Consider the following 23,895-nt stretch of genomic DNA (forward strand, 5'->3'; position numbering starts at 1 on the left):
TGTTTTAATAGTATTTTCAAATTAAATTCAATTTTTACGATATTTTTATTTATCAAATTGTTAGGTGAAAATACAGAACAGTTACAAAACACTCTATTCTCCCATGTTAACAATGGTTTTCTAAATAATAACATTATTTCATAATGATAACATAAATGCACAAGTGCCAAAAAAAAAATCAGTTTTTAATTTTAATCAGTCATAACAATGGAACACATGACAATGAATTTAACCAGCTTTGATAAATTACTACAGCCGTCAGAGCAACTAACTTGTGTTTCTATTTATTAAAAATAAAAAAATATATATATTTATTTATGAAACTTCAATTCTTACAACTCTTCTTTAAAAAAAAAAACATTAAAAACTTTACAAAAAAAATTATCCTAACAAAAAAAAATCATTAAAAACTTTCCACAAATAAATTACCCTAACCTTAACCCTAGGTATGTACAAAATGAATGTCCGATCCCCAAAATGTATGGATATTTTTATCCTTCTCTGCACTTAAAAATTCACCAAAATTCAGAAAATCAATTCATTTTGATGAAATTTTTAGTAATTATTAATTAATGATCACAGAATATAATGAATCCATTTTTTAAATCCTCATGAAAATTTTTTATTTTGTATAAACAAAATACACCTTTGCTTAAGTTATAGTTTTAAGTACTAAAAAAAAATATTATTTTTGTTTGTTTTTAATGAAAATAAAGCAGATGTTAATTCCAAAAATGTTGTTATTTTTAATATTTCAAGAATATTAAGAAAAAATCCCCTTAAATCAGTGCTAATGAAATCAATATAACTTCTAGAAAATGAATATAACTTGTAGAAAAATTAATTTCTCAAACTAACGATATCATATATCATATATATCAATCAAAAATTAATATAGTTGCAAAAAGGATTTCATGTGACTTATTAATGATAACAATTCACATGAAAATTTCAAATGTAATATTTTTCTTGTGTGTATAAACGTGTAACCATCAGTGTAAGATTTTTTTTTACAATCTTTAAAATAAAAACGAAATTGAAAAAATTGAGATCCAGGATTACCAAGAAAAAAATAATTCATAAAATGTGATTATTTCTACTAATGGTTAATTTCAAGAAGTACGGATGGGCAACATTGTAAAAAAAAATTGAAAAAAACAAAACAAAAAACAGACTGAATTCACATCCCAGAAACTGTATTCTATTTAATTATTAATAAATAGTTGTTTTACCTTACTCTTTTTCATGAATAAATTGTCAGGATAATTAGTGATTTTAATTGAATCTCACGCTTAAAATGCACTTTCACTTTTATTAAAAAAGGATTAATTCATCATTACAAGTCATCATGTAAAAAAGTAACTAAACAAACACTTCCTTTTTACTACAAAATAGGATTACCTAAATTAATAGTTTTTATAATCTTCAAAAATACGGAAAATAGGTTTTTAATTTCTCTATGACTTAACTTCTATAGAAATTCGGCACGATGCCTTGTCGCATGTTATGAACCTGCAAAAGCCAATTTCTGTTACTAAACTCACTTTTTGGGGATAATTATGCAACGGTTTTGTAAAAACAAGGTGTTTTTTTTATTCAGTATCTCTTTAAGAGATACTGAATAAAAAAATTCCTTTTTACCTTACTTTTCTCTGAAATGGTTCCAGAAAATTAATATTTACCTTACAAGGGATTGTTACAATTTATTTAACTTTCAAATTTAGCTGAATTTCCGAGTTTTCCTTGTTGCCATGCAAACATTTTTCATTATAAATTTTTTTTCACGTTAAAACTTTTTTCTTTTAGAGATTAACTTTAGGATTTAATCTTTCAAATACAATCAAAAATTATTTGAAAGCTTAGAAAAAAATTATAAGCCAGCTTTCAAAACCATGGGCCCGATTAGTTTTCACCAGTAAATTGCATATACCCTTACCCTAAAGTCTACTCCCCACCACCCGAAAAAAATTTGGTGTATAAAGTATAATAGTACCTTAGTTTTTAATCATGTGAAAAAAAAAAAAAGAAACGTTTCTATTTATTTACACAATAAATAAGATAAATTTTTACTTGGTTTCCTTTAAAACACTTAATTTAAAGATTCTCGGATATGCGGAAAACGAATATTACATTTAAATTTTTCACAAATAAGTAGTTTTCCGGATATTAAGCAATGTAATTCTTTATATTTTAAGTGGTGGATTGGTGGCCATAGTTGTATGCACAAGTGCGTGCATAGTTTTAGCAATGGCCACCACTTATAACATAAAGAATTACATTGCTTAATATCCAGAAAACTACTTATTTGCGAAAAATGTTAATGCGATATTCGTTTTCTGCATACCCGAAAACCTATTCAGGTCGTCATCTCAAGGGGAAATGTTATGGTGGAAACCAAGTAAAACTGTTAAGGTGAAAACCAAGTAAAAATTTACGACAAATAAAACTATTTATTCATGAAACTTGCGGTAGGTTGTTATATACTTTTTTAAAAATTGTAATTAGTATTTGTTAAATGTTGTTTTTTTTTTATTTTTGATTGGCACTTGGCATATTCCGGCAGTTTATATCAGCTTCCAGTCATGCTTGAGCGAACATTTACGAGAATCCAGTGCATAAGGTGGAACATTACCGTGTTGTCTGCCTTTTTAGATCTTTTCATGAATTTCCACGACTATTTATACTTTGTTCCATAAAAATTGTCATCGGAAACATTCAGACTGATATTAGTCTTTTCGGTGCTTATGCAGTTACCGGGCTATTTTTTTTTTTTTAATAGTATTTTCAAGTTGAATTCAAGTTTTACGATATATTTTATATTAAATGGTTAAGTGAAAGTAGAGATTAGTTAGAAATCACCCTCCCCATGTTAAGAATGGCTTTCTAAATAACGTTATTATTTCAGCACGGTAACAAAAGTGCATGAGTGCCGTCTTTTCCTATATAATTTATAGAATTGAATGAAAGACGCCAAACTTAAAAAAATCGAATTCCAAAGTATAACAATTTTATAAATAAGAAATAATATGTAAAACATTAACTCGCCTATTATCCCCAACTATTTCAAACAATTACATTTATATAGTGGGGGTCAAAAGTGTTTGCAAATTGTATAAATTGATAAATTTATGCTTCAATATTTTCCAATATAATAACCATGTTACTCACTGTTTGATATGCAAATATATGAAGTAAATTCATAGAAACGAAAACCAAATAATCATATTCTTGGGGGGGGGGGGATCTTTAAATGATTTCAGGGAGGAATATGGGCCAAAAGAGTTTTCAAGCACTCATTTATCCGCAATAAATACCATTTTTAAACATGATATAATTCGAAAAATTGTGTCATCATGATTATAGTACCATATATTGATAACATATTACAAGAAAACAACAGTTATTACTTAAATAACAATTAACAGAACAATACGAATTTATGAAACTATTTAACCCTTTATTCGCTTTCCTCCATTTTTAATCAAATCAATCAGCCTCCTATCAACAAAGGATGTTAATGTATGCACTTGCTGAGGTGTGATTTCAGAAGCTACCGTCTTGATTCTCTCCCAAATGTCTTTTTTACTATGGAATTGATGCCTGTTTTCGTAAACCTTCCTCTTCAGAATCGACCAGAGGTTCTCTATCAGATTCAAATCCGGGCTCTGAGGTGGCCAGTCCATCAGACGTTCACTAGAGATCCCCTTGTTTGAAAGCCAAGCTTTTGTGAACCGAGAAGCATGGCTTGGGGCATTGTCTTGTTGGATAATTAGATTCTGGTTGAGAGCATCATTTTGTGAATTCAACCAGGGCAATAAATTTGCTTCCAAAAACTTGCAGTAGTTCACAGAATTCATTTTGACACAGTCAGGGACAAGAAAAGGACCAACAATCTCACTTCCAATAATACCAGCCCAAATCATAACTCCTCCTCCTCCTCCTCCCTGTTGACGTCTGAATCGCAAGCGTGGGCTATTGCCTTTAAGAAGCCATCCCTTGGCCCAACCGTCGGGGCCATCGAGGGTTGCTCTGGCCTTGTCAGTCCAGAGAACATTTTGAAAATTGGTTTTCAAATATTTAGTGGCCCATGCTAGTCGCTTCTGACAGTTTATATTACTCAAAGGAGGACATTTTGTCTGTGTTCTCTAGTCGGCTATCTGTTTCAAAATCCGGTCCTTTTAGAGATGCCAGACACTCCTGCATGGTCGAAAATAGCTTTGCTTGCGCTGTGTGGGTTTGCTAGCAAACTCCTCTTGATTTTTCTAATATCTCGTTGTGAAGTAACCTTTGGTCTGCCACTTTTATGCTTTTTTCTTCCATCTTTGTCGTCAATGACGAAACGTTTCACAGTTCGAGGATTTTTTTTCAAAATTTTTGAAATTTCCAATGTAGACTTCTTTGCAACAAGAAATGTAACAATTTCACCCTTCTCTCTATCTGTCAGCATCTTTTCTTTAGCCATTATCAATAAATTAAGATTACCTGCATAAATTTTGGCTCACCTGAAAAGTGGAAAATGTCGAACTATTATTAAATTCTGGCTTTTATCGTAAAATGTAGTAATAGAACGAACCAGAATGGCAACCAGCAAATGATGGAAGAGTCCAAAATGAAAAATAAAGCAAAATTAATAAAGAAATTGAGAAAAAATAGGTCTGCAAACTCTTTTGACACCCACTGTATTTCGGTACTGTAAAACATCGAAATTAAAACTCACAAGTTCAAAACGCTCAGTATAAAAAAAAAAAAAAAAAAAAAACACGAAGCACCGTTTCTCACTTCGAGAAAAGTTCAAGGGAAATAATTAAGTTTCTAACAAGTTCAAGGGAAATAATTAAGTTTCTAACAAGTTCAAGGGAAATAAATTGCATTTTTAATTCAAGGGAGATAATTAAACTGATGATCTTGGATAGTTAAACAAGATGTGTGGTTCACAAACTTTAAAGCAATATATATATATATATATATATATATATATATATATATATATATATATATATATATATATATATATATATATTAATGGAAATGTATGAAAAAGAATACGAAAGCTTACAAAGCTTATAACTTTTCTTTATTCGTTTTCAATTGGTGACGTGCAGGAATACAAAATAATATTATGAAAAAAAAATTAAAAAACTTTTTTTACATGTACATAATTTTTAACTGATCCTTCAGTCTTCATCGGTGTAGTGAAAGTATGAGCATACACGGGGAAAAGGGGAATGGAAAAGGAAAGAAGGAGAAGGAGGAGGAGGAGGAGGAGGAGGAGGTATAGCCAATGAGAAGGTGCCGCGTCAGTTTTAAATATATACACATATAAGTACACACATACACACATGCACATAGTACATATACACATATAAACGAAAAATGAAAAATTAAACAGTAAATAAAAATGAAGAAACGCGCCTTTAACTGTCCAATCTTTTTGAATTCTAACGATATTATTTATTCCAAGAGAGAATAAGAATTCAAAGGATATAAGACGTTATGAGGAGAAACGCGTTTCCAAATTGAACCGTTTAAAGACAGAAACGAAAGGCTACTTTTTATTAATTTATATATAAATATGTACATACACATACGTATACAAACAAATGCTCACAAGAACAAATATATGCATATATATGCATATATACACACATAAATGTGTGTATATATGCACATATACATATACTAACAAATACATATGCACATGCATAAATATTTGCGCATATATTTACATGTAGAGACAGCTATACATATATACACAAGTTTACATAAGCGAATGTAGGGAGAGAGAGGGAAGGGAAAAGAAGTATAGGTGTGCGAGAAATACATACATATATATACATATACGGTAATATGAAGAAAATTAACACTTAAATAAAATGTGTTTTGAAAAATCACACACACACATACATGCACACGCATACACATATATCCACATATACATATATATATATATATACATATACATACACATACATATACATATATACACATATACTGACGTGTACATACACTTTCAGGTACATATACACATACGCTCGAATAAATACATACATATATGTGCACATAATACGCACACACATACACATGCATACACCAATGCGTATGAGAGTATAAAGAAAGAAAAAAATTAGGCAAAATGTTAAGGTTTCGGAAAGAGTTAGAAAAAAAAAAAAAGTTTACCATCTCACCATGCATTTTAGTCTTAAGGAAAATGTTTATGGAAAATGTTTGTAGCTATAAAAATTGTAGTCATTGAGTAGTCCTAGGTTTTTGTTAAGGACTGAAGTGTACGTGTTGAGTTTTAGAATTAATTTTTTCATATTCTCATCTCTGGTATTTTGTAATAAAATTGGATGCTATGAGGATGTATCTGATGTTGTCTATTGTGTGGTTAGGTAAATTATAGTAGATAGCTACTGGATGCTGTGTAGATTTGTCTCTAATGGTATGTTTGTGGTTATTAAGGCGTAGACGGAACTCCAGGCCTGTTTTCCACACGTAATTTCCTTTTGTACATTCGGTGCAGTATAACAGATATATTACATTTGAGCTATTGCAATTTAGAGGGGGAAGTTTGAGATGGATATTGGTGCTTGGAGGGATGAATGTGCTGTTGGTGTTAATATGTGTACATATTAGACATCTGGGCCTATTGCAAGGTTTGTTTCCTTGAGATGTTTGGGTGCGGTTAATCCGAGTGGATGTGAGTAAGGAATGTAAGTTGGGGAGCTGTCGTTTGGTACAAATGGGTGGTTTATTGTATATTGTGTTGAGTGTGGGGTCCTGTTGTAATTGTTTGAAGATCTGTTTCATGGGGTTGTATAAATGCTTGGTGTTATTATTGAAGTGAAATACCATAAGTATTCTTGTGGATGTTTTGTTGTTTTTGTATGTAAGTAGGTTATGTCTGCTAATGTGTGATGCTCTGCTGATGGCTTCTTTTAATATTTTGAATGGATAGTTTCTGTGAAGAAAATGGTTGATTAAGATGCCTACCTGTGCATCATAATCGGATAGGTCTGTGCATATCCTTTTAATGCGCAGGCATTGACTGTATACGATTAACTTTTTTGTTGTGATTGGGTGGCAACTTTCAAAATGTAGGTAATTGTATCCATCGGTCGGTTTTGTGTGTAGAGATGTGGTGATATAATTATTTGAAATATTAACCAGAACGTCTAAAAATGTGATGTGTGTGGATGAGTGTTCAATCGTGAATTTAATACTATTATGGCAGTTGTTGATATGCTGGGAGAAGTCCATCAATGTCTTTTCACCGTTTGGCCAAATGACAAAGATATCATCTATATACCTGTAATAGTGTGTCGGTTTGAGGTGGTGTGTGTGTATGTATTTTTGTTCGAATGTGTGCATGAAGATGTTGGCATAGCTGGGAGCCATTCTAGTTCCCATGGCTGTGACTTTTATTTGTAAAAAGTGTTTGTTGTTGAATGTAAAATTGTTATGCGTTAGAATGTACTCTATAATGCTGCATATGTTTGTGATGTGGGTGTCTTGTAAGTTCTGGGTTTGTAAAAAACTCCTGCACGCGGATATTTCTTCCCCATGTGGAATATTCTAGTAGAGAGAGGAAACATCTATCGTGACGAGTATTGTATTGTCTGGTAAGTTACTGATGTCGCATAGGATCTGTAGGAAGTGTGTCGTGTCTTTAATATAACTAGGTATGTTTGGCATCAATGGGTTGAGGATGCTGTCAATGTATCCCGAAATCTTCTCTGTGAGGATCCCGATGCCCGAGACGATAGGTCTGCCAGGTTGATGGATCTGGAGAGCCTTAGCTATGTGGTAATCGATGCCTCAGTGTTTCCCATGTCTTCAAATGGGAGGTGTGCGAGTATGTTGCTGACTATTTTCGGGAGTTTATGAAGTTTGGGGATAGAGTAAAAGACAGCCGGATTATGATGTTCTGGTACTAATTTTTCAACCGTAGTCTTAATTGTTTGGTCTAGACTGCTGATTAGGGTGTTTAGTATGGATTTGAATGTGCTGCTGGGATCACTGGGAAGTGGTTTGTAGAATTCTCTGTTCGCTCTGTGTGTTTATTTCTGTTATGTAATCATTTGTGTTCATGATGGTGATAGCTCCTCCCTTATCTGCTGGTTTTATGGTGATGAGATTATTATTCTGTAATGATTTTATGGGCTGCTGTTCGTCCTTTGTGATATTATGATGGGTTTCCTTGTGCAGTTTGGCTATGATGAACTTGTCTAAATGTTTTTTTCATTGAGTTGTTGTGTGCGTCTATGTTTAGATTGCGTCCATTGGGAGGTGTCCAATGTTTGGATTTTGAATCCTTTGCACGTTTATTTGTGGTGGAATTGGTGTCTGCTTGTTGGTTGTTATTAAGGAAGTATTCCTTCAATTTTATTCTTCGGATATAGTCCTCCATGTCATAGCATAGGCCCACCGGATTCAGGTTTTTGGATGGGCAGAATGAGAGTCCTTTAGCAATATATATATATATATATATATATATATATATATATATATATATATATATATATATATATATATATATATATACATATATTTATATACATATATATATATGCATATAAATGTATGGGTTTGTATTACTGTACACATAGATTCGAAAAAGTTGTCAAAAAACAAATATATAACAAATAAATGTTATCAAAGGCAAGATAAGTTACTTTTACTGGATATATTTTTTGTATTTTTATTCAATTTAACATGCTTATTCAGCTCGAAAAACATACAGTGTTTACCGATGTATTGGAAAATTCAAAATGGCGCCCGATACTCTCTTTAACAGGGTAAGTTCGGGAAAAGATGTTATAAATAATAAACTAGACAAAATACTGTTAGAAATTCGCTCATTATATGTTACCGTGACATAAGTTGATATATATTCGGTGTTTTTTTAATAGTATTTTGTCTAGTTTATTATTTATAACACCTTTTCCCAAAATTACCATGTTAAAGAGAGTGTCGGGCGCCATTTTGAATTTTCCAATACATTGGTAAACACTGCATGTTTTTCGAGCTGAATAAACATGTTACATTGAATAGAAACAAAAACAATGTATGCAGTTTGGTAGAAAAGTAACTTATCTTGCCTTTGATAATATTTATTTGTTATATATTTGTTTTTTGACAACTTTTTCGAATTTATGTGTACAGTAATACAAACCCAAATATATATATATATATATATATATATATATATATATATATATATATATATATATATATATATATATATATGAGTTTGTTAATCACCCAGAAGTGGCTATTATTAAAGTGAACTCTTACTTCAACAATACAGAGAGTGATTCAATTATATCAATATCTAGTATAAGCAACATCATTATTAGAGCTATGAAAACAGAATATTCTTATCATTGTTTTGACTCTCGAGTATATATCCGACACAGACACAGCTAATCAACTGAGAACCACATCACTCTATATAAAAGCATATATCAATGGATACACACTCGAGAGTCAAAACAATGAAAAGAATATGCTGTTGTCCTAGCCCTAATCATTATATATACAAAAGACGTTCCAAAAGTAATGCCTCCTATTTTTATTCCGCTCGAAAGGATCAAAGTAAATTGCATTGCTATGATGACTGAACTTATGCATTCATGACCTGAAAGTTTCGTCTTTCTGTTGCCGATATTCATGGTGTGAGACTCCAAGAAAGAAATCTCTGTCATGGACGTGTGTCAGAAGCAGTTATGCATCAATTAATGTCTCAATGCAGAAAAAATTGAACAGATCAACATTCACCGGCGTCTGGTGAACGTTTATGAAGCCAATGTAGTTAATGTCAGCACAGTTAAGAAATGGGTTTTTTCGATTTCAAAATGGCAATGGTGATTATATAGAAAAATTAATTCTGGAGCGCAAAAGGTTGCTCGTTTTAATGGTACAACTTCCATCTTCATAGCTCCTCAGCGTTTTAGGTTTTAGTGAAAAAAATAAGAGGCCTTACTTTTGGAATGATCCTCGTGTATATACGGTATTTATTGAAATAAATACCGTGTGTACACGAGAATCAATTGCTTTCATATCATTTTATAATAATTCATAATAATTCATAACTAACACAATTTTTTTTTAATTATATAATGTTTTGCATTAGGTATGACTATACCAGAATATGCCGACATGATTAGCCAATCAGCAATCAGTTGTCAGATGACAACAAATTTCAATGAATTCATGAAGTTCATTTAAACCAGAAAAATAAAGATTGTGTTAAAGTCAAAGATGAATTATGGCATTAGTTTTTCCAAAGAAATCGTCACTTTCTTTCAAGAAAGAAAATTTATTGCAAAGAAAAGAAAATGCAAAAATTGTGAATCTATATGCAGAATGACTGAAAGTAATTTATTTTTTCCCCGATTACCATTTGATTAAAATGCCACATTTTGAACTTATGGCAGTCTTTACACCATTTTCTGACTGTTTTCTTGACCATGCCGGAAGATGCAGATGTGATGTTCCAAGAACTTGGGTCAGAATCTGAATAAGCATCTATAAATCAAAACGTAGATTCCATGAACAAAGCTTCTTTCTTAGAACTGCACGCCTGTGGAATTCTGTTCTGCTTGCCTGTTTCCCTCCCGACTTCAACCTGGATGTCTTCAAGTCCAACACAAACAAATTCCTGATTAAACGCCCCCTTAAGTAATGACACTTTATCAATTCTCCAATACTATTACTACACTATCCCATTGATTACTGTACACACAATAACTTTTATCCCCGAGTGGCTCTTGGGCCTTGATAAGTGGTGAACTCCATGTAAAAAAAAAAAAGATAGACAACTCCTATTATATAATTTACAATGAGTTATCTCCCTTTTTGCTTCATGTTTTTCGATGATTATTTAAAACCTCACCATACGTTAATGAATTATACAATTGAAACGTAGTATACATATAAATATTAATGTTTGGGTGAAAATAATGTTAATAATGATGGAACTCCTAAATTTGAAGTTTTCTCTTGTTTGATTATTTTTTTATTTTCTTTGAAACCAGATGAATAATTTGCGCCTTAGTCATCTCGAGCGCAACAAGGAGATAATGGAGATGAAAAGACAGCTGCTCCTGCAAGAGGTTAACAATTTGTTACTGCAGGCCGATATCACAAGACGAGAATCTGAATTGTATCAATTCCAAGAGACGAGGCGTTCAGTTCAACTGAAAAGATGGAACACTTACCATGGAGGAAACCTGGAGTCAAGACCAAGAGTGGTGGGTGACTCTCTCTCTCTCTCTCTCTCTCTCTCTCTCTATCTATCTATCTATTTCTTTCAAGTGCAGATATATTTCCATTTTTGTATGGTCAACATTAATGTGTCTCTATTATTTCTATGCTTTCGGTTTTATAAATACATTTGCTCAGTTTTGTCTGCACATCTTCACTCACACACATAGTTATTATAAATAATTCCTTTGGTGGAAGTGAGCGATGTAACCCATAACCCTCTTCCATGTTGGGTTATCATGGCAAGTTCAGTAACTCTATGTCAAACAGCCCTGGGGCCCCCACCTCTGTTGGTGAAGGTGAGTAGTGTAACTCGTCAAAACTTCCCCCACGCAATGGTCGATTATCCTACCATATTTGGTAAATATACGAGTGTACATCAAATGATGTGGGCATGCACAGGGTTTCCAGTTATAAGTGATTCCCACTCAGGCCCCACCCCCATTGGTGGGAATGAGCTGTGTAATCCGTCAAAACTTCCCCTTCCACCATGGTGAGTCATCCTGTCAAATTTGGTAGCTTTATGTGAAATGGTGTGAGCATGCACAGGGTTACCCTCTTATAAGTGACCCCCCCCCTCTCCCCGGGGCGCTACTTTATCATACTCAATTCAGATCCTTGATATCTCTTCTATTGTTGTATGTGGTCAGTTTAACATAATAGTAAACTATATAGAAGCTTATTTGTGTACAGACAGGCAGACACACAGGTGTTGAGCTTTATTATATATATATATATATATATATATATATATATATATATATATATATATATATATATATATATATATATATATATTTATATATGTATATACAGGGTGTCCACAAAGTCTGGCTGCATAATCTACAGGGTGTCAACAAAGTCTGACTACATTAAGCAGCCAGACTTTGTGGACACCCTGTGTGTGTGTGTGTATGCATATATATATATATATATATATATATATATATATATATATATATATATAAAATCAGTAGTGAACATTCCAACACCAAATATATATCATGGCTTTAAAATCATTTCTCTCCAGAACGGTCCCAACATATTTTTAATGTTTTTTATGAATCTTATGACTTTTAAGGATTTCCATTTCTTTTTAACATCTTTTATTATCTTTAATCCAAGGAAAAAATCTCCAACGGTTTGTTTTTTTATGAGGAACATATAAACTGTCTCTGACGAGTTGTTTGGAGTTTTCACGCCATTCATCGAAACACATGTAAGATTCAGTCAAATATTATGAAAGTAAAAATAAATATATATTTGGGTTTGGAATGTTCACTACTAATATATATGCTCTGATAGTGAAAAGGCGTTTTCATCAAGCTTAATTAATTCTGCCAATGGGGAAAAACATGTTATATATATTATATATATGTATTTTTATAATCAAAAGTATATATATATATATATATATATATATATATATATATATATAATAAGAAAATATATTTCTGTAGAAATATATTTTCTTATTATATATCAATCCTTATATAAGAAGCTCAATGTAATTACAGAGCAATATATAGCATAAATGACAAAAATTTATATTCCAAAATTCATGATGTTGACCATCTTGTAATTTATTCCTTTAAATCAGTCAATTTATACAATTCTTGACAGTATCTGTTTCGTAGCGCAAAATCAATCACTTAATTATTATATCAATTATTGAATCTATTATTCGCTTAACTCATATATATATATATATATATATATATATATATATATATATATATATATATATGAAAGAAATAGGTACCCTTATTACCATATTATTAGTATATATTTCTGTCATAGGGTTCTAATAGACCTAGGCAAAATAATTTTATTTTCCTTTGCTGATGAATTGGGCAATCACTCCATTAACAGCAGAATGTGGAATCCAAGGTTATCAGCAAGTTGATTTTGATTAAGTCCACTCTGAATTTCTATAAATTTTAATGTATCTTTGGCGGGTGTCATACTTAAACTATGATAAATAATAGATATATTTATATCTGAACACACACATAATATCAATTAGAATAAAGTATTTTACTGTTGCTTTCTATGGCTCCAAGACCTAATCACTGATAAAGAAAACAGAAATGTTAAATATGCATTAATTATTTTTTTCTGAAGTGTCCATACACAAGGGGCATTCCAAAAGTAAGGCCTCTTAGTTTTTTAACTCAAAAACTAAAACGTTGAAGAGCTATGCAAACGAGAGTGGTATCATTAAAAAGGGCAACCTTTTAAGGTCCAGAATTTATTTTCCTACATAGTCACCACCATTCTCAATGCATTTTTGCCAGCCTCTTTTGAGGCATCGGTCATTAAGTCAAGAGTGCAGTTTGTCACTCACGTCTCTGTCACGACTCTGTAATCGACGAACCCATCTCTGAACTGTGCTGACATCAACTGCATCGGCTTTGTAAACGTTTAACAGACACTGGTGAATGGTGATCTATTTAATATTTTTGCATGGAGGAATTCAGTGACGCATCTCTGCTTCTGACACATGTCTATGACAGAGGTTGCTTTTTATAGTCACGTATCATCAATATTTGCAACAGAAAGATAAAACTTTCAGGTCATGAATGCATAAGTTTAGTCACCATAACAATGTAATTTGCAATACCGTCTGATCCACTCAGGCCAGATATATACACACAATCATATTTGCTTTATTTTTATATTTTTTATTATTTTTTATTTTTTACTTATAATATAGGTGAATATATATATATACTTGCAAAATCTTAAAACAAGTTAGAACATGTAGATATTTAGATAATCTGCGTCACATTATGTTTGAGTAAAGAAGAAATCTTTAAGTTTAAAGATGTAAAAAATGTACTCAATCATAGAAATGAAATAACCACAAACTGTCCACACACACACACACACACACATATTTGTGATGGGACGATTCCAATATTTTTTCCGATTATGATACCGTTACCGATTCCATACTAAATTCCCGATTCTGATACAATTACTGATTCCGATTCTTATAAATCTCTAAATATTTAGCTATAGAGTCGTTATTTTTCCTCAATTACCATAAAAACACATGTAAAAATGTGCAGATATTTTCTCAAATGTAAAAATACACTAGTGAGGGATAATCTATAGACTTTAGTTTTACTATTAGATTAAAATCAATAAATATTGATTATTTCATCATTACTACCAGCAGTGGAAGAATTTGTTTTAAACAAAATCAAATAAAAAACTGCAATTAAAGGAATCGTTTTTCATATTGGAAAATAAACACAAATTTTTCCGATTTTGATACCGATTCCAATACCCTCAAAAGTCACCATTTTTTTTTTTATTCCAATGCCGATTAATCATGCCAATATTCAGTTCTTATTGTTGAGCACTTTACAGTTGAAATAAAGTCCATCACTTTAGCTCGTATGAGCAGATCATGATGTTATAATCATTAGATCAGTCGTAAAGACTTCAGACATTTAAAAATAAATGTTTAAATTTCAACGATATTTCTCGCAGTTTAAGGTTGGCTGAGATGATTTGTTGCTTGCTAATGGAGTCAGAGATGACTTTGTTGCCGGTTCGAATCTCCCGACGAGCAGTAATCGTGTCACCCTGCACTGATGATTCCCGAAAGGATGAAACACTAGTGTCCGTAGGTATCTAATAATTATTATAGTAAATAATTATATATATATATATATATATATATATATATATATATATATATATATATATATATACTTTGGGATAATAAGATGTAAAAAATAGCACACTTAAAAATAAAAAAATATATGAATCTAAACTTTTAATATTTTTTAAAACAAGTAAATTGAATAAAATCTCAAGAAAAAACTAAAATCTGTTATTTGATTGATCTTAAATCTCATATGTTAGTGCATAAAGTATTAGTAAAAATAAGACAATACTAGAGTTAAAAAAAAGGGTTCACATGGGCACTTTGATAAAGCAATACACCTGGCCTATTATAACAATGTCGTTGTTGTTGTTGTTGTTGTTGTTGTTGTTGTTGTTGTTGTTGTTGTTGTTGTTGTTTGAGCCATTTAAAAGTGAAGAATACTCAAAATCTTTTTGAATAAAGAGAGAAAAAATTGATTGGTTAATGCAAACGAATAGTGCACATAGTGAAAATGGGGAAATACTATCGAGGACTCTAATTGGTTGGAGGTTGAAGTGAAGACCTATTTACTATAAAAATGATCTTAAGATATAAATCCATGTATCTTGTATAATTATTTTCTTCATAAATGAAATACAAACGTTTCTCTGAAATTCCCTTGAATAATTATATTTTTATATTACTAGTGAGCTCTACTCCTGAATTAAGTACTGTTCAAGTAAATGAACCCATTATTAATGGGCCCCAGTGGACTAAAGAAACTGTACAGTTAGAGATTGATATAGGTTTTAGGTCTTGCCCCTCCCCTTCCACTTACACACACGCACACACTATTAGGCAGGCTTTAGTTGGTTCAATGGGGTGGGTGGGTGAATACTAAAATCGTTGTCAAAGTGTCATGATAAGCTTCATGAAAGCTAACGTCTAGCTATTCTGATGAAGAACTTTGTTTAATTTCAGCAGGCACATAACTCTTGCTTTCTCCTATTTTGTCTCCATATACCATGAACAATTTTCTGAAAAATTGGAAAGAATAGCAGTTTTGAGTGATATAGGAAGATGTTTTGGATACTCTCTTTTGTTTTTGTTTTTGTTTTTTTATCTCACTAATAAGGAGGTAAATGTTTACATGTGTTGGCGTTATCTGCCTGATACTTCAAAAGCCTAAACCTTAAAGTAAGTCTTAAGGAGGCTGTCTTATCAGCAGGTAATTACTATTTCGTGAATGGAGTTTGAATCAAACAATAGTTTCCTTAATGTCATATTAGAAGGAATTGCAATGCATCTTCTTTCTTCAACAGTTTTTAAAAGGTAATTTATTTACTTAATGTTCTGCTTGCAATTCTTCTGCTGACCTCTTCAACATATTTCTACAATAACTATTTCACAAACAATTAATAAACGTTTTCTGACTCCTAGTGTGGATCCCTACTACCAAGTCTTCTTTATTAAGATTAAGGATATGTGTTTCAATTTTCCAGTCGGGTTGAAATCCATTTACAAGCGACAATATATAGCATTGAGCACTTTTGGATTCAGTATAATTCAGTATAATTCAGTATAATATCATTATCAAATTTTCTACAAACTTTTACACACATTTCAAAACAATTTTTATTATCCTACTGAAGTGACCATATAAGGATACTAATATGTTTAAACTGTAATTCCTTTGAAGATCTGTATATCACTGAGATTCGTTTAAAAAGGGTGATGATTTTTGTTTCTTTTTACTTACAATAGAATTCCGGGATACAGCATTAATCCATTCCGGGGTTGGGATCGTAAGGTAAAATCGCTATATGGCAGAGCCTAAGCAAAATTTTATGCAATACATATTAAAAATTAGTAACAAAATACAGTACAGTATATAATACACATGTATATAATAAAATAACATTATAACTAACACGCTAAGGTGGGCAAATACCATAACCAGAGTATGGAAAAACACTGTATTCCACATTGTAACCTAAAAAAACGTATTCTAGGGCCACCATATCCCGGGGGTTCTACTGTATTTTTATTTTACATATTTATTTTATTGTTTTTATATAATTTTCTGAAAAAAGTAGATTTTATGTGACAGTAAAGACAATTCTAAATGTTTTTAATCTTTGCTTTCAACTTGATTGCTTCAAAAACATATGAAAAAGTAGATTTTGAGAATTTTTATTTCTGAAACTTGATTTAATGCCCATATATTAAGCTCTATTTTGTCATGTTATAAATATTGAGCTTTACTTCTCTTTGAAAATTTAAATAAAATTCATATAAATAGAGTATTAAATAATTTATATACATTTTTATATAATTTACACACACATACATACACATATATATATAATAGAGATTAATGGAAGCACTTCTTAGAGCATACAGATGATATTTTTAAAAGGCAATACAATAAAAAGGTGTAATATATTATTTTAAGAAAAAATATATATATATTAATAAATATTAAATATATACATATGAAAACGGAATTGCAGTATTAATAATGCTTTAGATAATTCATTACAATATAATTTTATACCAACAAAAATTAAGTATAACTCTTTATCCATGCATTTCAAATTTAATCAAAAGTTGAAGAATATTCTTTATCCCTAAATAAAGATAATTTAATGAGGTAAAGTCATACCAAAGAATTGTAAAAAAAAAAAATGCATTGGAAACTTCATGGTGAAATTCGATTCTGACTAGTTTGAGCTCGGTTTCAAACATATACGGTCGTGTGAGATAGAAACGTACTTCTAGCGATTGGATTTACCACGAAACTGCAGTAATGTGTTAAAATAAGTTGCTTTAAAAAAACTTATTTTCGTTTGCATATATATATTTTTTATATCTTTTTTAGTTTATTTTGACTTATGATTTTTTGAATTTATCATTTATTATTACCATTTTTTTATTCAACATATCTTTTATATAAAGTTAGGTGCATTAATATATGTTCATATATTTGTATCTACAAGATTCACTACTAAACTAATTTACCAATCATTACGAATTTTGCAACACAACTGCTAGGCTGAAGGTGTCATAATGTAAACTATATTTAGTTTAATTTACTTTATGCAAAGGAATGGAAGCTCTTTATGAAAATTCAGATATCTCTGATTTTTGTGAAATTTTAACAATAGGTATTAGACATCAGTTAATAAATAGTCTGTAAATTTCAGTTTCTTTATTTTTAGTATTTTAAAGTGATTTTTTTTCTAGGCACGAACTCCCATTTGAAATTTCAAATATTTGCATTAAATTTGATCCATAGTCATTAAACACGAATTAATCAAGGTTCTCTGACTTTCAGTTTCTTCTGAAGAGCCCTTAAGAATTCATCTGGGTCATATTCATCCATATAAAGATTTTGTAAAAGAAATATAGGTATTATTTCATATCAATCCTACAGTTAAACATAAGCATAATAATTAATAGCATATATCAATTAGATCTTTCATATATTAATAAGGTAGTACGCGAAATGTTCAAAACTATTAATTTGAATTTTAAATCGAGTTCCGGTAATAAATATTCAACATATCTATATGTATATTTTCGTACATACGTTTCTGATATTTGGAATTACATTTTAATTTTCAATAGATAAATAGACTAGTTCCAGATTACTTTATCTTTATTAACCAGATTTATAAAGAGGTTCATATAATAACTCTCAGCATTGTATCTTCAAACATAAAGGTGTCGGATACATTTACCATTAGACGGAATAAAGAAAAATAATTCAGCTCAAACTTTTTATAAGGTGAACATCAGGAAAAGAACGCCAACAGTCACTTTTTTTAAAAGTCATTTTTTAAAATATTCTAATCAACGTGTTTTTAATATTTCGAATAGTACCCTATCTATCTATCTCTCCTTTTATATATATATATATATATATATATATATATATATATATATATATATATATATATATATATACTAGACTACCCGTGACCCGTTGGGTCAGTATATTATATTAGCTATGGAATTCATGTATGAGCGTGACACTTGTAATGTAAACAAAATAGGGTTTTTTTTTTTACATAACAGAAACATTTCTATGAAAGTATATTAAAATGAAAAATCACGGACGGATCACTCAAACATGAAAAAAAAAATCCTCCCTATTCGTGTAAAGTTACCTATTTTTCCGAATAATCGCTCAAAAATCGAAAATTAAACATGATTTTCTTACGAATCAAACGCAGACGAATGTCATTTAGCAACAAAAACGCACATGAACCTACCGATGAGAAATATAAGAATGAAAAACCCATATTGGAATCCTTCAACCAAGTTATAGAAACTTAAAATCTAAAAAAAAATAATTAATAAAACTTGAAGCAAAACAAATAAAACCTAAATAAATAAAATAAAATAAACTAATATTGAAACAGATTAGTAAATGTGTCAACAAATTCACCGTTCTCACACAACTATTTTGTATCTAGGAATGTAAACAAAAAATTAAAAAAAGGAAGGAAGTAAGGAAAAGAGACGGATAGAGAGTAGTAGTAGTCTTGGATTTACTACAATTGTTCTTATGTTTGTCAACGGGTTAAAGTTGTTTAGTTGTAAGAAAATAGCGACAGTATAGTTGTAATAAAGAATAGTTGCAAAACACCTCCACTTTTCCCATGTTAAATAATAATTTCGAAATAATAACGTTAATATTTCAGTGCGCAGGTCAAAATCTGCAAAAGAAGCGATTTGTGTTTATTTGTTTATGTTGTTATAGGTTAATGTTTATGCATGCATGCACAACCGGATGTGGTAAACCAGAAAGTGGGTTACATCACTCATTACAAGGTCATTTGAGTTTTATAATTATATATATATATGATGCAAGCATCAACACGTATATAAAAACATGATTATCAAATAAGCAAATATATGTAGAGTGTGAACAGAAACTGCATCTGCTCACCAGTAACTTGTGAATCATGCAACTTAGTTTGTGGGAGTGTGATTGGCTTTGTGTAACACATGCGCCATAAACATGGATAGCAGAGTATGGATGAATAAAATAGACGACAGCAGACGACATTTAATATTACATTTCTACACTTTTTATTTTAGTCTTTATACTCAAAATGAATTAAAAGCAGGTAAGAGTCAATAGGTTGTCATGCATCTTGGTAGATTTATCATGTCGGTGAAAGTCATCTATATATGTATTTTTTCTTTTTATGTACTAAGAAGTCATTACTTATCAAGGCCTAAGTGCTACTCGAGGGCAAGGGTTGCTTATATAATGTTTTAATTCCAACTAGTTAGGCAGGAAAACTAGATTGCATGGGTGCTGTAAGTTGTCCAACAAATTCGCTAAGATCCCTGAATTTGCTGAATTTGTAGTATCTGTAGAAACAGAAGTTTGATGCACTTGTTGTGACACCACTCATTGCATGTTCTGCATTTGATGGAGTTTGAGCCAGTTCCAAATTTACAGATGCTGTATGAGTATTTGCCTTGTGGAACAGATATTATAACTTTAGCATCAGATATCATATGGTTCATCTTTGTCATATTAACTCTGCAGCCGCCCCTTGAAAGTGTCAATTTATATCTGTTAAATACTAAACTCACTTCTGTCATACTGGGTGCATTGATAACAATATCATCAACATATATAATTTCCCATAGAACACCACTTCTGTAGATTTTTGTCAGCTCACCGTGGGCGAAGTACTGATCCCTAATGCACCTATACCACTATTTCTAGAATTTTAGAAAGTACACCAGCAAAGCTCACAGCCGTGGTAACTTTGCAGTAAAGTCTAGAAAATGTATAGAAAACACGTTTACATTTAAAGGCCGAGAGGATAATTTTTGTTGGCACCTTGTCAAAGGAATTTTCTAGATCAATGATGACAAAAAGCTGGGTTTTATGTTAGTGGAATTTTTTGTGGAGTATCGATAGCAGAAAAAGAGCACCTGTCGTTATCTGTTATCCATCTATTTTTCGATATAAAAAATAATAATTAAATATGCAATTATCAAAGTTACATTAATGTGAGAAATACGCACACACTTGAAGTTATCTCATAATTGTATTAATATGGTTTATTTATCTCTTCTCATGGAGATTAAACATTAGGTCAGGTGATGTTTTGAAAAGCTAGCACACTAAGAGAAGTGCATTTTGGCTTAAAACTCCATCTGTATTCTCTGGTAGAGGTGCCTTAGGCAGTTAGTTATAAATTAACCCCTTCTCAAATAGAGAAGATGTAGATATTATGGAAATGTAATACTTTTGTTACTACGACGAATTTACAGCAGCAGGGATTGAAAATGCAAAAGTTTGAATCACTAAGTAGACTCACTATCAACTAGATCTTTTTCATAACATATTGATCAAATGATTTGCATATTATTTATGTAAGGTGCTCGACTGAGATCCAATCCCTACAAGACATTCAAAGCAAAACCTCATCTAGCTACAAACACAATAAAACTTTTCTTATTCTCTCTCTCTCTCTCTCTCTCTCTCTCTCTCTCTCTCTCTCTCTCTCTCTTCGCTAAAACCAAACGAAACTTCCATGAACAAAGTTTCTTTCCTACAACATCTCATCTGTGGAGCAAAATAAGTCTGCTTCCTAACTGACTACAGTATGGTCATGTTCACGTTCAAATACTTGATACATTATCTGCTTATATAATCAATTCCTCTTTAGTAATCTTCTATCCATCCTACTCATTGTTTCCGGTCCTCTTATGGTAGTAATCATCGTCCAACTGTTGATCTCTTTAATCCTTATCCTCGAGTGGTTCCAGGGACTTGATAAACAGTATTAGCAAATAAAACAAAAAACTAAGTTTGTCACTGAAAATAATCATAAAATTTATAAAAATTGTTTGTTTAGAATTAAAATATGTAAATAACAATTTGTACATTTTAAGGATGAAAAACTTTTTACAGCATTATGTAATGAACTTGTAATGAAGACATATTTTTATTTCTTATCTCCTTATTGCAATGTTTTGTCTTTGTGGATTAGGGCAGGGGGCTCAGAATTAGGAATTTTTTTATTGTGCTCAGAACAATTCATAAAAATGAGTTGATATATTTTTAAAGAAAATCATTTAAAATCTGTAATCAGTTATATAAATTTAAAAGGTGTTTCTTATAATGTTTCTTCTTTATGTCTTACATGCTCATCTCGCTGTTTCCTAATTTCTGTTAAATGATCTTAGTGCTTAGTTTCTGTCTAAAGAGAGAGTCTCCCTCAGCAGTAAAATCTTGTTAGGTCTTCTTCTATTATGCCTCACATGCTAATTAATGTGTGTCTGTCATGTTTTCCCATTTACAGCTTGGTCAGCCTGTGTGTTCATCTTCTACCACGGCTGCCATCAGGAGAAATGGTGTGCTCTAATAGAGACCAACTCTTCCATACTTTTTTACTTCCCAGCCACCGTGCTGCAAGTGTTCTAGATGGAATAAAAACTACAAGATTCTGCTACTGTTTTTGTTTTCTTTATTTTATAACAACTTGGGAGGAGAGCTTACGTATAACATCTCTAATGACAAATAAAAGTTATATTGAAGAATCAGAATCCGTTTATATTGGTTCCACCGATTTAGAAAAAATACTTTTCATTTCAACAAGTAAAGGGATATCACTCGAGGTAACTTAGGAATCGTACCGTATCATATTCACATTATATTTAATAACTAAAACGACAGTTATTAGATATTATTAAACCATTTGCTTTTAGTCCTAGAACTTTTGTCAGATGAAACTGAAAATTCTTCTTCTAGGACTACATTATGAATCTGTTTCAAAATGAAATATATATTCAGATTCTGATTTTACTGGTGTTTTTTGTTTTATTTTTTATTTTTATTTTATTTATTTATTTATTTATTTATTGCTTCACTTCATTCTGTAATTTTATACACGATTTATCCATATTGAAAGGATAATGTTTATATATCTATTTTTCAGGGTTAGTAACAATTGATTTCAATCATAGAGTATTTCTCAATTAGGTGTCGACAGAATACGTTTGCTCCAATGAGTGACATTCTTTATCTTTTGATGCATACTAAATGTACCTGTGACCCGTTGAGTCACAACCAATATTTATTCTACTTTTATTTCGTGCAGAAATTCAAATTCTATAGCATATTTATTAAGACATTGTTTTTGCATAACTCAAAATAATAAGTCTTTTTGCTTCTTTATCATCCATATCATTATTAGTAGTATTCATATATAGAAGTATTATTATTATTATTATTATTATTATTATTATTATTATTAATTTAATAGAAAAATACTAAGAATCTATCTTCTATCTACTATTATGAAAAAAGAACTTTTTGCGTGTGTGTGTGTGTGTAAATTCGTTCCCTATGGACTCCGAAACAGCTGGGCCGATTATTATGGAATTTCATACAAATGTACTTTGTGTATCTAGCAGTGTTCTTAGATAGGTTTTGCATCAGAATGTCTTTGATAAGTATTGATCATCAATAATCAAAATACGGATCATCAATAATCAAAATAATCCGATAAAAGAAGGAACAGACGATTTGGATCAAAGTTAACACATTTCGAGAAATTTTATTTTTGCACAAGCAGAAAGGCTCGGCATATAAAATAAACAATCAGTTCTTTGATATGACAGGGGCGCATTCAAAATGAATGTTCCTATTCAGAGCGCAATTGAATCATGGTACTTAACTTTTGCATTTTTAACTTTAATTCAAGCCATTATATATGAAAATAGTTTTATAAAATTAGCAGTAGGTCTCTACAGTGCAATGTAGACTACCATGTAATTTTTTTTTTATTATATTTTCACCTCAAACAGGGCACATTGCCACTTATATGTAGGGGGCTACAACTACTGGGGTACTATGTAGGGAGTTGGGCAGCAAGATGTCGGTTCACGTTACACTTGAACTTCTACATGTCAGTACAGTTGGGGAAGCAGGGACCTGGAATGGAATTCCATAGTCTAGCAGTTCTGGGGAAGAAACTACTGGAGTA

The 23,895-nt window shown here is 31.0% G+C and overlaps 1 protein-coding gene across 12 annotated transcripts in view; it reads left to right on the plus strand.

The window, feature by feature from the left end:
- The window catches only part of LOC145279902 (uncharacterized), a 378,849-nt gene that overhangs the window by 313,894 nt on the left and 41,060 nt on the right, over positions 1-23,895 (plus strand). For all 12 annotated transcript variants that reach the window (XM_080131434.1, XM_080131438.1, XM_080131441.1 and 9 more), the window contains one exon: positions 11,040-11,255. In XM_080131434.1, the coding sequence (XP_079987560.1) occupies positions 11,040-11,255 (216 nt within the window). The remainder of the gene's footprint in view (positions 1-11,039; positions 11,256-23,895) is intronic.

The sequence above is a fragment of the Euprymna scolopes genome, chromosome 7 (genome assembly GCF_053919585.1).
Source record: "Euprymna scolopes isolate OS-2025 chromosome 7, ASM5391958v1, whole genome shotgun sequence".
In the NCBI taxonomy this organism is placed as follows: domain Eukaryota; kingdom Metazoa; phylum Mollusca; class Cephalopoda; order Sepiida; family Sepiolidae; genus Euprymna; species Euprymna scolopes.